The sequence below is a fragment of the Lissotriton vulgaris genome, chromosome 7, assembly GCF_964263255.1.
Source record: "Lissotriton vulgaris chromosome 7, aLisVul1.2, whole genome shotgun sequence".
In the NCBI taxonomy this organism is placed as follows: domain Eukaryota; kingdom Metazoa; phylum Chordata; class Amphibia; order Caudata; family Salamandridae; genus Lissotriton; species Lissotriton vulgaris.
In genome coordinates, this window is record NC_141695.1 from 607,464,895 (window position 1) to 607,480,576 (window position 15,682).

A 15,682-nucleotide genomic window follows, 5' to 3' on the forward strand; every position below is an offset into this window, starting at 1 on the left:
ATAGTCCTCTGAAGCTCAAGTTGATGGTGAAATTTAGTAGTGTACGCCCATACTGTGCCAACGAGAAAATCTATAGTCTTAGCAGTGCATGAAGATGAAATCTAGACTTAAGAGACAGTTCTAAATAACTCAAACAAGGAAAACAGTCACCCACGCTCTGGTCACGAGCCGACTGGACTACGGAAACACCCTCTACGCAGGTACCACCGCTAAACTCCAGAAGAAACTCCAACGAATCCAAAACGCCTCAGCCAGGCTCATACTAGACATCCCACGCAACGAACACATCTCTGGTCACCTTAAAGACCTCCACTGGCTACCCGTCAATAAGAGAATCACTTTCCGACTGCTTACCCACGCACACAAATCACTCTACGACATCGGACCAGATTGCCTCAACGCTCGACTGTCCTTCTACACCCCCTCCCGCCAACTACGTTCTTCCAGCCAAGCCCTCGCCACTGTACCTCGCATCAACAAGACCACCATGGGAGGCAGATCCTTTTCATACCTGGCTGCTAAAACATGGAACTCACTCCCCGCTTACCTTCGCCTCACCCAGAACCACCTAACGTTCAGAAAGCAGCTTAAAACGTGGATATTTGACAAATAATCCTCCTCCCCTTCCTAAGCGCCTTGAAACCCTCTGGGTATGTAGTGCGCTATACAAATTTTATGACTTGACTTGACTTGACATACTGAGGGGTTTCATACAGAAGTCTCACCCTTGGAACTCTTGAACATACCAAATGAGGATGACCCCATTCTCTCGTGCTGTAATGACACGTTTCATGTTGCAGTGAAAACAAAAAGAGGCTGTAATCCTTCGGATAGGTCACACACAATCTAGGGCCCAAAACTTCAAGATGTGTACCGCACGGTTAATGGGGTTATGCACTGCATTATTTATTATTATTCAGAATGACTGTATCTGAATTATCAACTCCTAAACCAGCATCAATCTGGTTTTAGGAAGGGGCACAGCACCGAATCGGCTCTCACTCACGTTATGGATAACATTTTAAAAATGCTTGACAAAAACAAATCCTGCCTCCTGATTCTCCTTGGCGTTTCCTCCGCATTCGACACGGTTAATCATGACCACCTCCATCCTGCAAAACTGAATGGGTTTTGCTGATCAGGTGCTACAATGGTTCTTGTCTTTCCTACATCACAGATCACAAAGAGTCAAGACAAACCACTCTCTCTCCTAGGCCTCTCCTGTACTCATGGGGGTCCCCAAAGGGACCGCTCTATCTCCTATCCTCTTCAACCTTTTCGTGGAACCTCTCGCTAACTCATTAAACTCCATGAACATTCTCTTCCACATGTATGCAGACAACACGCAACTCTATTTTAAAATCTCATCCCTGGAAAACATCATCTCTCTCAACACTGGTTAACAGAGAACCATCTCCTGCTTAACACTTCCAAAATGGAATTCGTGCTCATATCCCCTCCGAACCACATCCCCAAGCTTGACCTATGGCTGAGTCACCTCACTGCTTTTAATTGCACTCCTCTCATTATAGACTCCGCAAAATCTCTCGAAGTCACCATGGACAAGCACCTGAATATGAAAAATCATATCAGCAATGTATGTAAGGGAGCAAACCACTTGTTGAGGTCACTCATAAATATAAAACCTTTCCTTCCACTAAATGATTTCAAGCAGGTGGCCCAAACACTTGTCTTGCCGAGGCTAGACTACAGCAGTGCTACCCTCCGTGGCCTTCCCAAATACGCCCTGGCTCCACTAAGTTCATCACTGAACACGGCGGCTAGACTGGTTACAGGTACCAAATGATACGAACATATATCCCCATCCTAAAATCTCTCAAATGGCTGTCCTACGAAGCACGAATTCAGTTAATGATTGCCGTTCTAGCACACAAAGCTCTTCACTTCAATGCTCCCAGGTACCTTGCGCAAAAACTTGAACTATCCTCTGCTTTTAGAGCCTCAAGAAGCGCCGCTACCTTCCTCTTGAAACCACTCACCCTTAACAAAAAAAGAACTTGTCACCAAGCTTTCTCCGGCGCTGCACCAAAGATATGGAAATCTCTTCCACCGGAGGTACGCAGAATCTCTTCAACAAAGACTTTCAAATTGGAAGCTAAACGATTCCTAATGAACAAATTCTTACCCTAAGAGGGATAGGCTCACTTGATCGTTAACATTGTTCCCACTATCTTGTTACCTCCATTTGTAACAGCTATTCTTTAATGCACACTGTGACCCCTCTTCGTTGGCTGTGAACAACTGATTATTGTATTACCCTCCTGGGTGCAATTGTCCCGCACTCTGCGACCATTCCAGTCTGTTTTTTGCCTTTTCTCTCTCTCTCTCTATCTCTATCTCTCTCTCTCTCTCTCTCTCTCTCTCTCTCTCTCTCTCTCTCTCTCTCTCTCTCTCTCTCTCTCACTCTCTCTCTCTCTCTGTTCATATTGCATTTATGTTCTTCCTCCCATCATATTGTGAAGCGCTCTGATATCCTTCAGGATTTTGTTTGTGCTATATTAAACTTTATAAATAAATAAACAGCTGTTCATGGCAACAGTTTTTTCCCCCAGCCTTGTTTTATTGGGTTTTACAGTTTGTTACATTATGATTACATTCCATTACATAGATTATTTTTACAAAGTGCTTAGTATTAAAATAACACATGAGTACAATTAAAATTCTTTTGTTCCGTCTTTCACTCTGCGGAAAGTACACTTTTTCTGGTAAATCCGTTATCCCTTCTCTTGAAGCATAACTATTTTCTTCAGGTCTGGCGGTAGCCAATACTTTTTTTTAATACTTACTCATGAGGGCTTTTAGCCAACCCACGTTACGCATTGGTCTGTTACTGTGTCATTCGCATTTTTCTTCCCACCCATTACAGTATGGAGCAGTGGGTCGACCCTCTTCAGCCATTGGCTTGCTTCATTGTGAGTGATGTCATTCTGCCGTTAAGTAAGGAGCACCTCTACACATAGAAGTGCCCTTAAATGCCAGGGACTACTGTTTAAAACATGCTTTTTAAGCCCCTAAAAATTTGCCTTTAGGTGCTTTTTTTTAAGATTGAGGGCTCAGCACATTCCTCAACAATAACGTTTTGTAAAAATGAGAAAACAAAACGAGGATTAATGAAGCCAGAAGGATGGCAGCCAACACCAGACCTTTTGGCTTTGCCATTGCTTGTTCTGTTTTGTTCTTGTTATTTTTATATCTGCTTTAGATAGCTTTCTATCTTGTCTGTTGTACACTGGAATACTACCCATAGTTGACTTTGTAGTAGTAAACAAACAACTAAAGAGGTTTTCATAACCATGTGTATTAACTGACCCCAGCTGCTTCTCTGGGCAGTGCCTTACTGCTCATCTTTGCCAGCTTGTGGACATCTTTCCATATTGCTATTATAAGCCTAGAGCTGATTTTCAGTTTATGGCAGTAGTTTATTTGCTCATTATTAATTCCAAATCCATGACTGTATAACCTTCCTTTTTTTAGGTCTCGGCCTGCCAATGCACTTGCGCATTGCTGGCGAGAGATATTGAGGGCTCCCAGCAAATTCTACCAAGAGGGTTTTGAAGTGCGGATTACGCCCAGTGCATGTGAAGCATTCAAGCGCGAAGCTTCTCCAGCGCGCGCTCGGCCTCACTTCCTGCTCCCCCTCTTACTTTCGTTATCGCTCACACCCCATATGCTCTTTCCCTCCCACCCTTCCGACTTCAAAGGAACGCCGCTCCCCTGCTCCCCCGCCACAGAAATGCCGAGAGCTTGTTGAACTTTACATTTCCTTTGAGTAAAGTAAAATCGCCGAACCTTTCATCAACAATCACTCTGTAAGCAGACAACAACACTTTAAAAACTACACACATCTGCTTAGTTGACTAATAATTTACAACAATTTCGGAGACTCTGTTGACACAAGTTGTTAGCATAGTTAACTGGCTGAGCTTTGATAAACGAGCACAGTGCTTGCTCCCTTAAACATATAGGCCGCGCACAGCAGTATGTGTTTCGGATTGCGCGCCGGCTTCGGCCCAATGCAACTTGAAATCTGTATTTTGTGCCCTTTGCATTTATGAGGTAAAAGTAAGCCTTTTTCGCCAACACATTAAAAATAGCCTCATGCGAAACAGCTTGAAAGCAGAGGCGTTCGGTTGCCATCAAATGCACAATCCATCCACGTCTTTATTATAAACTGAAAGCAGGACTTTCAGACTGAAGCTGACGCTGGATTTGAAAAGAGACACCACCACATCACTCAGGGGCACCACCACATCACTCGGGGACACCACCACATCACTCGGGGACACCACCACATCACTCAGGGACACCACCACATCACTCAGGGGCACCACCACATCCCTCAGGAACACCACCACATCACTCGGGAACACCACCACATCACTCGGGAACACCACCAGGGATGTGGTGGTGCCCCTGAGTGATGTGGTGGTGTCCCTGAGTGAAGTGGTGGTGTCCCTGAGTGAAGTAGTGTGGCTCACTGGTTAGAGGCGGCAGACCCGAGAGCAGAGGACAGCCCGGGACCAGGGTTCGATTCCCGGCGCGGCAGGTTTCTGGACCAGGGTCAGCGGACTCGATAATTCTCTCGCCTCGGTGCCCACTCTGATCAGCGATCACACTCTGCAACTCTGGGCATTAGCTTGCCTCATCTTCACTAACGGCCCCACCAGACCGCCGGGGATGCCTGGTCTCACCCTGGAGATCCCCATTAAGGGACCATCTCTCAGGGAAGCCAGGAAGGGTTTCGCAGCGGTCGAAGCGCCTTGGGACCCTACGGGTAAGTAGTGCGCTATATAAATGCCTATACATTTACATTACACCACATCACTCGGGGACACAACCACATCACTCGGGGACACCACCACATCCCTCGGGGACACCACCACATCCCTCGGGGACACCAACACATCACTCGGGGACACCAACACATCACTGGGGGCCACCACCACATCACTCGGGGACACCACCACATTACTCTAGGACACCACCACATTACTCTAGGACACCACCACATTACTAGAGGACACCACCACACCACTCGAGGACACCACCACACCACTCGAGGACACCACCACATCACTCGAGGACACCACCGCATCACTCGGGGACACCACCGCATCACTCGGGGACACCACCGCATCACTCGGGGACACCACCGCATCACTCGTGGACACCACCGCATTACTCGGGGGACACCACCACATCACTCGGGGGGAACCACCACATCACTCGGGGGAACCACCACATCACTCGGGGGCACCACCACATCACTCGGGGGCACCACCACATCACTCGGGGGCACCACCACATCACTCGGGGGCACCACCACATCACTCGGGGGCACCACCACATCACTCGGAGACACCACCACATCACTCGGAGACACCACCACATCACTCGGAGACACCACCGCATCACTCGGAGACACCACCGCATCACTCGGAGACACCACCGCATCACTCGGAGACACCACCGCATCACTCGGAGACACCACCGCATCACTCGGAGACACCACCGCATCACTCGGAGACACCACCGCATCACTCGGAGACACCACCGCATCACTCGGAGACACCACCGCATCACTCGGAGACACCACCGCATCACTCGGAGACACCACCGCATCACTCGGAGACACCACCACATCACTCGGAGACACCACCACATCACTCGGAGGACACCACCACATCACTCGGAGGGCACCACCACATCACTCGGGGGGCACCACCACATCACTCGGAGACACCACCACATCACTCGGAGGGCACCACCACATCACTCGGGGGCACCACCACATCACTCGGGGGCACCACCACATCACTCGGGGGCACCACCACCACATCACTCGGTGGCACCACCACATCACTCGGTGGCACCACCACATCACTCGGTGGCGCCACCACATCACTCGGTGGCGCCACCACATCACTCGGTGGCGCCACCACATCACTCGGTGGCGCCACCACATCACTCGGTGGCGCCACCACATCACTCTGTGGCGCCACCACATCACTCTGTGGCGCCACCACATCACTCTGTGGCGCCACCACATCACTCTGTGGCGCCACCACATTACTCTGTGGCGCCACCACATTACTCTGTGGCGCCACCACATTACTCTGTGGCGCCACCACATTACTCTGTGGCGCCACCACATTACTCTGTGGCGCCACCACATTACTCTGTGGCGCCACCACATTACTCTGTGGCGCCACCACATTACTCTGTGGCGCCACCACATTACTCTGTGGCGCCACCACATTACTCTGTGGCGCCACCACATTACTCTGTGGCGCCACCACATTACTCTGTGGCGCCACCACATTACTCTGTGGCACCACCACATCACCCGGGGACACCACCACATCACCCGGGGACACCACCACATCACCCAGGGGCACCACTGAGGGGCACCACCACATTACTCTGTGGCACCACCACATTACTCTGGGGCACCACCACATTACTCTGGGGCACCACCACATTACTCTGGGGCACCACCACATCACTCAGCCCAACCACATCATCACTCAGCACCACAACAGCACTGTCCTTGTTTGCTACCAACAAGCATTGCCATAGCCAATTGGACTCGCATTAGGAAAGTGTAAGCTATTGGCTTTGTGAATAACAATGCTATTCATTTATATATTTTCAAAGACAACACATCTTTAAAAAAATTGTCATTTACAATACCAATAGCTCACACTTTCCTAATGCGAGACCTATTGCATTGCAAATGCTTGTCATTTCATGGGGGGAACAATCCCAAAAGGCATCCCATGGGTGTGTATAACCTTAATGCAGTCTCTGGGTGCGCTGCAAGCCCTTCCAGTATTTTACTAATGCCATGTGGTAAAACCCTGCTTCCCTCACGCACATCTGGGGCATGTTGATGGCATTACTTCTGAGTAAGTCTTTTCAGTGTTTATTAAGTTCTTTGAAGAAAATTAAATTGTGTGTATTTGAAAAGTACATTGCATGACACCTTCTATGTATATTTTGGAATCCATGTCTTCTCTACAGTAAAGTCGAAATCGGTTTCCCACACTTACCCAATTAATGAGCTGGCCTAATTTTTTACTACTGTTGCATAATGATTTGTTTCTACTTATAAATGATTTGATTATTTTGTAGCCTTTTCTTTATTACTTTGACTTTTTAAGGTTGTGACTTCAGTGAATACCTGGGGGTGGTAGGAGTTTTTGTCTCTCACTAAACCCAAGGCAGGTGAACTCTTCCCCACCCACCCCCAAGGCTTCTGGCAGTGCTGCTTGGTGATTTTTGCTGTTTTCTGTTGTTCTTCTTAAGTTCTGCAGTGTTCTGATGTGGGCCAACCAGACCTGAAATATTCTGCTGTATCTAAACAGGGTGGTGTAAAATAAAAAAAATTGTAAATAATTCTGTGTCCGGTCTGGGACCCCTATGCATATATCGTATCCATGTTCTAGCCACTTTCAAATGTAACGGTCCTTGCTGATTAACGCAGTACCAAATGTTTACATTATCCGTGATTTAACATTATTTGTTTTTCCAAAATCTCTATCGTTGCACTTTATATAATCAAGATAATAAGCGTCGATTATGTATTTTGGGTGCAAAGTTGACATTTACCAATTTCTATTGTTGACATATTAATTACAATCTAAATCATTTATTAATGTCATGTTTGTACTAATACTGTCAATATTATGGACATATGACAATCGAGAACCTTGTCATTTAACTAACAGCGCGGAGTCTGTCTTCCATGTCTATACGTTAGTCCTGAATCACGTGGTACGGTTACCATGGTAATATCAGAATCAGGAAACTCGGCTCGCCATTGCGAATACGAGCGGCGTTTTTCTGCCAGATACACTCGGCTGGGGGTAAGTGTACCTCATTCTCTTTCTTAAACCTGGGCCTTTCGTGACATCGGGCGGTACTAATGGTCCCCCCTCACATTGTCCCTTAGATACAACGGAGTCCTTATACCTGCGGACCCGAATTCCGAGACACCTCGACTTTGGGTAAGCCCTCGGACTCGGGTCAATAATGCCGTGTATGTTTTGCCCTTTTTGTAACGTATGAGAATGACTGGCTCCCTATGTTCGTTCACAGATATTACTGAACGACCGACTTTGAATAATACTGTTGAACTCGTGCCATACCATTCCATTACCTGGGTATGCCCGTTCTATATCTTGGTTCTTAATTTGTTGTCCCATCTAAACAAGCTCATATTTCATCTGCTCCTCGTGTTCTTTCACAGACACCGCGGAGTGATCCCTTGTGATTACCACATTTTTAGTCTTTGCGCTAATCTACCTGCCAACTAAGGTGAACGGCGACAATTGATAACCACGCAATTCCCGATTGAATTATGATAATATGCTCATTATCCTGTCTTAGAATTTGCCATAGTCACCGCCCTCGGGCTGGCGCATAGCTCCAACCGCTCTTTATATTTATATCTATTCCAATGCATGTGGATTTGTCCTATAGTACTATGACGCTTTTGTTACCCAGAGTCCCTACCAATCTCAGATTTTCTTCTGATATGAATCACCATGTGGTGATGTCTAATTAGTCATGTATTTATAACATGAGCAATAAACGTATCGGTAATCCCTAGATTTTGTGTGCTTTAATTGGTCTTGATTAATACAATATGAGGTATTTATTTATTTAATTACTTGTTAAGCGCGGCTGCCACCCAAAGGGTATCCTGGCGCTGAGACTGCGTCTGTCCTGCGGGCATGCTACCAATTACATTGCTCTAGGGAACAAAAAGGTCTTAAGGTCCTTTTTAAAAGGGATAAAATCTTGTCTACCCCTCAGTGTCAACGGGAGGGTGTTCCAGAGAGTGGCGGCCGTAAAGCGAAAAGCACGCCCACCCATCCTCACTCTATTGATCCTGGGGACCGTCACCAGAAACGCGGAGGAGGATCTTAGGGGTCTGGCAGCGCGATACCAGAAGAAAAGGTTTTGGAGCGGTATCGGCCCCTGTCCGTGCAAGGCCTTAAAGACGAGACAGAGCGCCTTGAAGGAGATTCTCTCTTGGATGGGTAACCAATGAAGGTCTGCTAGTGCGCCGGAGGAAGAGGCAGATCGAGGACGGGAAAGGGCCAATTTCGCCGCTATATTTTGGATCCTCTGAAGCTTTAGAATCAAGGTTTTTGGTGCTCCCAGAAGTAGTGCGTTGCAGTAATCAAATCGACTAAGAATAGAACTGCGCACTACCTCTGCCCTTGCTTCCTTGGGGAGAAGCGGTAGGATCTTGCGTAGGGCACGAAGTACGCCCATACAGCCCGCTACGGTTCTGTTCACAAAGGCCTCAAGCTGCAGATTGGATTCAAACAAAACTCCCAAATTACGGGCCGACTCGGCAGCCTCTACCGTACCTGGAATAGATGTAGGCCAAAAATCGTCCGGAAGCGGACGAGGGGTACGGTCTAAGGAGCAATGGAGAACCTCCGTTTTGGATCCATTAAATTGAAGCGAGTTGGCTCGCAGCCACTCTGCTGTGGCTGCCATGCAGCAGTGGAAGGTGTCTCTCGATATTGCCCTGGTACCCTCAAATGAAAAAATCAATTGAGTGTCATCAGCATAATTGATGACAGATATGCCGAATGACTTTATCAGGGCAACCAGAGGTCGTCGCAAGTACAGATTAAACAGGATCGGGCTGATCGCCGACCCCTGGGGGACACCCTGACCCACTTGCTGCATGGCAGAGCGAAAAGGTGGTAATGCTACTGCCTGCTGTCTGTCACTGAGATAAGATGTTATCCATCTCAAGGCCAGGCCAGTTACTCCTGTGCTCCGGAGACGGTCCAGTAGTACTGCATGGTCCACCGTGTCGAACGCGGCCGACATGTCAAGCAGCACTAAAAATGCTGACTTGCCCATGTCGACCCGCGCTCGTAGATCGTCCAACACGGTGACCAAAGCAGCCTCCGTGCTGTGAGCTGGCCTAAAGCCAAACTGTGAAGTATCCAGGCAGGAGTTTTTTTCCAGAAAGCTGGTTAATGTTTTCGTGACTCACTTCTCCACAACCTTTATTATAAAAGGCAGAAGCGAAATAGGCCTGTAATTGGCCGGGCTTGAAGGGTCCAAGGAGGCCTTCTTCAGCAATGGAGTCACAATTGCCCTCTTCCAGCTGTCTGGAACTACTGCTGTGCTCAGTGACTGGCAGCAAATGGCGTGGAGTGGTGGAAATAGCTCGGTTTGAAATGCCTTCCAGATCTTGTGGGGCATAGCATCAAGTGGTGATCCTGAAGACACACTGTTCGCCAGAAGGCAGAATTCCTCCAGGGAAGGACTAGGAAAACAGGACAGCTGGGTCTCCGCGGGAGGAGGTTCTGCGAGGAGGGGCAGAAAAGATGTAGGCTGACCAGAGATCTGAAGTCCACTCAGGATTTTCTTAATCTTCTCCTCAAACGCAGAGGCCACAGCGTCACACAATTTCTGGGAGACGGGGATAGCCGGAGCAGTACAAGATGGGTTGGCTAGGTTGTTGACCACTTTAAACAAAGCCTGCGATTTGTTAGGGGCCTTGGCCAACGTGTCTGCCAAAAATTGAGCCTTAGCCTTCTTCAGCTGAATCTTATATTCCTGCAAGGTCGCTTTATATGCTACCTTATCTGCCTCCCTATAGTCTCTCCTCCAAAGTCGTTCCGCCTGTTTACAGCGAAGTTTGTGCTGTCCAAGATCCTCAGTGAACCAGGCATTAGTTCTTCTGGGTCTGTCCCTCACTTTCCTTAAAGGAGCCAATTGGTCCAGCGATGTCACAATCTGCTGGCAAAGGACCTGATAGCTTTCATCCACCCCGTCCTTCACCGTAAATGGGCTGGGCAGCAGGATGGGTCTAGTTGGAAGTTTCAGAAGACGAGACCATTGCCTACTAATCTTAGTGGCACCTGGGTCGCCTATCCTTAGTGAACCAGGCAGAGAGATAGACAGTTGAACTAGTGCATGATCAGTCCAGCATTGCTCCGTGACCTCTCCCACTACGACTAGATCTTTGTCGGCAAATACAAGGTTTAGAGTATGCCCTTTAACGTGGGTAGGTGCTGAGACCAACTGTGCAAGTTGTATGTTGCTACATGCTTGGCAAAGTTCTCTATATGCCAGATCTTGAGGGCCAGAAGGCCAGAGGTTAAAATCACCTAACACTAGTAATCTAGTATGGGAGTTTGAGAGGTCGTAGATAAGATCAATCAATGGCTGAATGGCAGTGGTGGTTGATACGGGAGGCCTATAGCATAATAGTCCTGATACCAGTGTGCCACTCGGAGCCGTGATGGAAAAGCCCATGGTCCCAAATCCCGGTACATCCTTAACCTCCAACTGAGTGAAGGAGATTGAATCTCTAAATATGTAGCCTATACCCCCCCCCCCCCCCCCCCCCCCCTGCCAGTTGTTCGAGGGGAGTGTTTTATAAGGTAACCCGGCGGGCAGGCCCACCCAAGTTCCACAGCACAGTCAGACTTAGTCCAAGTTTCGGTAACGAAAAGGACATCTAGATGTAAAGAGTCTATCAGAAGAGCAATTTCCGCATGGTGTTTTACCAGAGATCGCACATTCAGAAGACCACAAGAAAGGACTAAGGGAGGAGGGAGGATCATAGAACAGTCCTTACCCCCATTGGTGTCCGACTGGTGATCTTGAGAATCTGCAGGAGGGTCCGACATCCGGTAGGAGGTCGAGGCAAACGCACCGGGAGCGAACGGGCGCGAACGGGCGCAAACGGGCTTACCTCTGGCGCACCTCCGGCGCGCACCCGCTGCGCGTCATCGCTGCGCTCCGACCGTCTACCCACAATTTGTAGCCCTACACGTGGGAGGAGTGTGAGGGGAGGAACTAGTCCCCAACAAAGATGGCGCCCGTAAATCGGCTGCCACGAAGCCCTCTCAAAGATGGCGGCCGCAAAAGCCCCCCGGTCTCGGTCCCTAGCTGCCCTGATTCCTGCAAGTGCAGGGTGAAGAATCACATTTAATGTGCAGGTAAGATCTCGCTAGCGCTCAAAGCTAAAAGTACAGGGTACACGGCGCAAGAATAAAGTGCGGCGCAAATAATATATTTAAATGGCAACTAAAGATTTTAAAATGTAGCAACAGCCAGCGCGCTGCAAACAGCAAGTCTACCTGCGCGCGATCGTTCTGGCGTTTAAATGCGCTCCTGCGCGCTCTTCCAGACGTGGGAGGAGTGTGAGGGGAGGAACTAGTCCCCAACAAAGATGGCGCCTGTAAATCGGCTGCCACGAAGCCCTCTCAAAGATGGCGGGCGCAAAAGCCCCCCGGTCTCGGTCCCTAGCTGCCCTGATTCCTGCAAGTGCAGGGTGAAGAATCACATTTAATGTGCAGGTAAGATCTCGCTAGCGCTCAAAGCTAAAAGTACAGGGTACACGGCGCAGGAATAAAGTGCAGCGCAAATAATATATTTAAATGGCAACTAAAGATTTTAAAATGTAGCAACAGCCAGCGCGCTGCAAACAGCAAGTCTACCTGCACGCGATCGTTCTGGCGTTTAAATGCGCTCCTGCGCGCTCTTCCAGACGTGGGAGGAGTGTGAGGGGAGGAACTAGTCCCCAACAAAGATGGCGCCCGTAAATCGGCTGCCACGAAGCCCTCTCAAAGATGGCGGCCGCAAAAGCCCCCCGGTCTCGGTCCCTAGCTGCCCTGATTCCTGCAAGTGCAGGGTGAAGAATCACATTTAATGTGCAGGTAAGATCTCGCTAGCGCTCAAAGCTAAAAGTACAGGGTACACGGCGCAAGAATAAAGTGCGGCGCAAATAATATATTTAAATGGCAACTAAAGATTTTAAAATGTAGCAACAGCCAGCGCGCTGCAAACAGCAAGTATATCCCATTATCAATTAATATACTTCTCCTTTATTTTATGTATAAGAATCAGGTTGCCTGCCCCGTATTTAGTCCTGATGAAGACCCCACAGCAAGGGCACCACTAATCCCTGCGAACTTTGGAGGGTCGAAAACGTTGACAATAACCTGTTTGGTCATCAACTTCACACCAATATTTTTACATTTATTGTATTCTGTGAAGTATGATATGTTTTGATTTATGCTTTGAACCAACAGTCCTTTGTTTTGTATATAAGAATTAACTCGTCAATACAGTTTTGCTAATTGGCTGATTTTACTGTCACTAATTCCCTTCCATCACACCATCCTCACCTGATCACTTCCTCCTCCCCCCCCACCCCCGGGGCACTGTACAACCGTTTATGATATTGATCAGTTGTCAAGTATATTGAGTATACCTAGTCCCATTGTGAATAAAACAATGTGGATGTATCTAAACAGGGTCTGCTATGGGCTGCTGTCCAGAGTCAGGATCGGTCACATACCGGATGTAAACGTCAGCCATGTGCTTTGTCAAACAGATGAATCTTATGTGTTCTCCTCCAGTGATCTGCATGTTATGTTTCTTCTTGTGTCATTCAGCAAGCTATTTGCACTAACCAAGTCCTTTTTAATTTCAGATATTTAGACACTGCAGCCCGTGCTGTGGAGATGGAACATGAGGCTTTCCGGAGCAGCAAGATGGTTAATCTCTATAAGGCGACCATGCTGAAGAAAGTATGCTACCACTGACCGAGGGGGTGGGAGTACAAAAGACATAGAATGCCTTGTGGGGGGTGGGATGGGGTTCAATTACTCTTAAGAGCTGCAGTAGATTGAAGAAGAGATGGCAAGTCTCTAAGAACGCAGGAGTAGGTGTAATGGTGGAAGATTGTGTAGACCCTTTACATCGAGAGCACAGAAGAGCCGCTGCTACTTGTGCCATCTACTGTGGGGAGACTAGGCCTGTTGAGATTAATTTGAGTTTTAATACAGCAGTAAGAGGTTTATTTCCCCTCTCTTTTCAGGTTGCGGAGATTAACAAAGCGTCAAAGGTGGGTGAAATGTATTCTGCGCTCATACCAGAGCACGAAAAAAGCAGAGAGACCGCAAAGGAGTCTTCAGCCTCGGAACTTGAAGATGGCTTTGTTCCTGCTTCACAAGTCTACTCGGTTAGTCCATGTGGGGCGAGTTTTGAAATCAGCATGGCAAGGAAGAGACCATGGAACATGGATATAGAAAGAACACATTTCATGCAATTCCCAATCACACACGTTTAGTCCTGTACAGGATCTCCTAGTGCTACCCAGTAAATTTACTTGTAGGGAAAAGCTGGAGATGTCTCTTCTTTATTACCACCTCTAAAATGGGTAGGGTGGGATCCGACTTTGTTTTTAGCATAAACTGTATTTTTAGTAGCTCAACCTGATATCACACTAGGTTCCCACTTGCATTGCTTAAAAAGTCATATCGAATGGGAGACATCTTTTCATAGAGGTTGAGGACTAACCTGAGCATCAGAAAAATTCACAGGAACCCCCACATTTTTCAGCTGGAGAGGGGTATATGGGTCAACAAAAGCAACAACAAAAATCCGAACTAAAGTGTATTCAGTGCTAGAATGAGGGTTTCACTGCTTATCTTGTTAAATGTCAACCTAACCACATTATGCTCTCTAGGTACAGTTCACACTTAGCAGCTTACTCATTGGAACGCTCTTCCACCCTATTTGAGGGGAATTTCAAAGCTACTCCCATTACGCAAGAGGCTAAGAAGTTTTATGTACGAAAAGTAGTCCATCATTAACCTCGATATAAAGCTTCCCTGCATTTTGTATGTCCACTATTGCTTCAAGATATCCCTTCGGGGAGGAGCAGTGCGCTATATAAATTAAATATATAAATATATAGAACAAGCCACTCCTACTATTCCATTCAGCTTTAGAAATATAAAGAATGTTTATATTTTGTTATGTAGCAACAATTTACGCAATATATTTTATATAAAAAATACCAAATTGAGTATTTTGTAAAACTCATTTGTGTACCAAAACAGAGTTCATTCAGCTGGATACAGCAATACAAAAACAGCACGACACCCTGAACACACATCTCTTACTGCCCCCAGGAACATTCCGTAACAGTACATTTTGGCAGAGTCCATAGGTTGCATATAAATTGACAGTTCGGAATTTTGTTGCTATTTCTCAAGTTCATCACCCTCTCAAGACAAAATTACAAGTCAGCCTGCATCCTTCCCCTTGTAATTCCAATCATTTTAGGAGAATATACTGGTAAAGAACCCTGCTTCCATATTTGAAAATTCACTTCTTGACATTGCCCAATCTCTCAAACTGTCACAAGACTGTACTCTGTAGTATATTCTTCCTGCCTCATGTCGAACCTCGAACATTACTTGGATGATAGTCCCTGTTCTCGATTATCAGTCATAAGAAATTAACCATATGAATCGCCCCTCAGTCACTAGCATATCTTATTTCAATCCAGATCCAAAAGATAGGATGCTTTCCCAACTAGACTTCTTTTTCAGAAAAGACCAATCAAAAATGTGACTTATTTAAGCGTAAATGTGCTTAGGCACAAGTGGAATATGTAGTTAGGAGAGAAATTGATTGAAGTGCGGCTCATTTGTTACATTGAAACATTTCGATTTAGGATACTAGGGTGGAATATTGTTGACCATCAGCCAGCTACAGGACATGTTTACCAGAGAATGTTCTTAATGCCGATAAAATTGTCTAGATGTGGGCAATCTGGGAGATGGCGTACTCTGCTTAATATTAATTATAATGGGGA

At 47.2% G+C, this 15,682-nt stretch overlaps 1 protein-coding gene across 2 annotated transcripts in view; it reads left to right on the forward strand.

Annotated features, from left to right (window-relative positions):
* The window catches only part of RECQL5 (RecQ like helicase 5), a 769,601-nt gene that overhangs the window by 668,914 nt on the left and 85,005 nt on the right, over positions 1–15,682 (forward strand). For both annotated transcript variants that reach the window (XM_086930748.1, XM_086930749.1), the window contains 2 exons: positions 13,508–13,604; positions 13,895–14,038. In XM_086930748.1, coding sequence (XP_086786874.1) covers positions 13,508–13,604; positions 13,895–14,038 — 241 coding nt within the window. The remainder of the gene's footprint in view (positions 1–13,507; positions 13,605–13,894; positions 14,039–15,682) is intronic.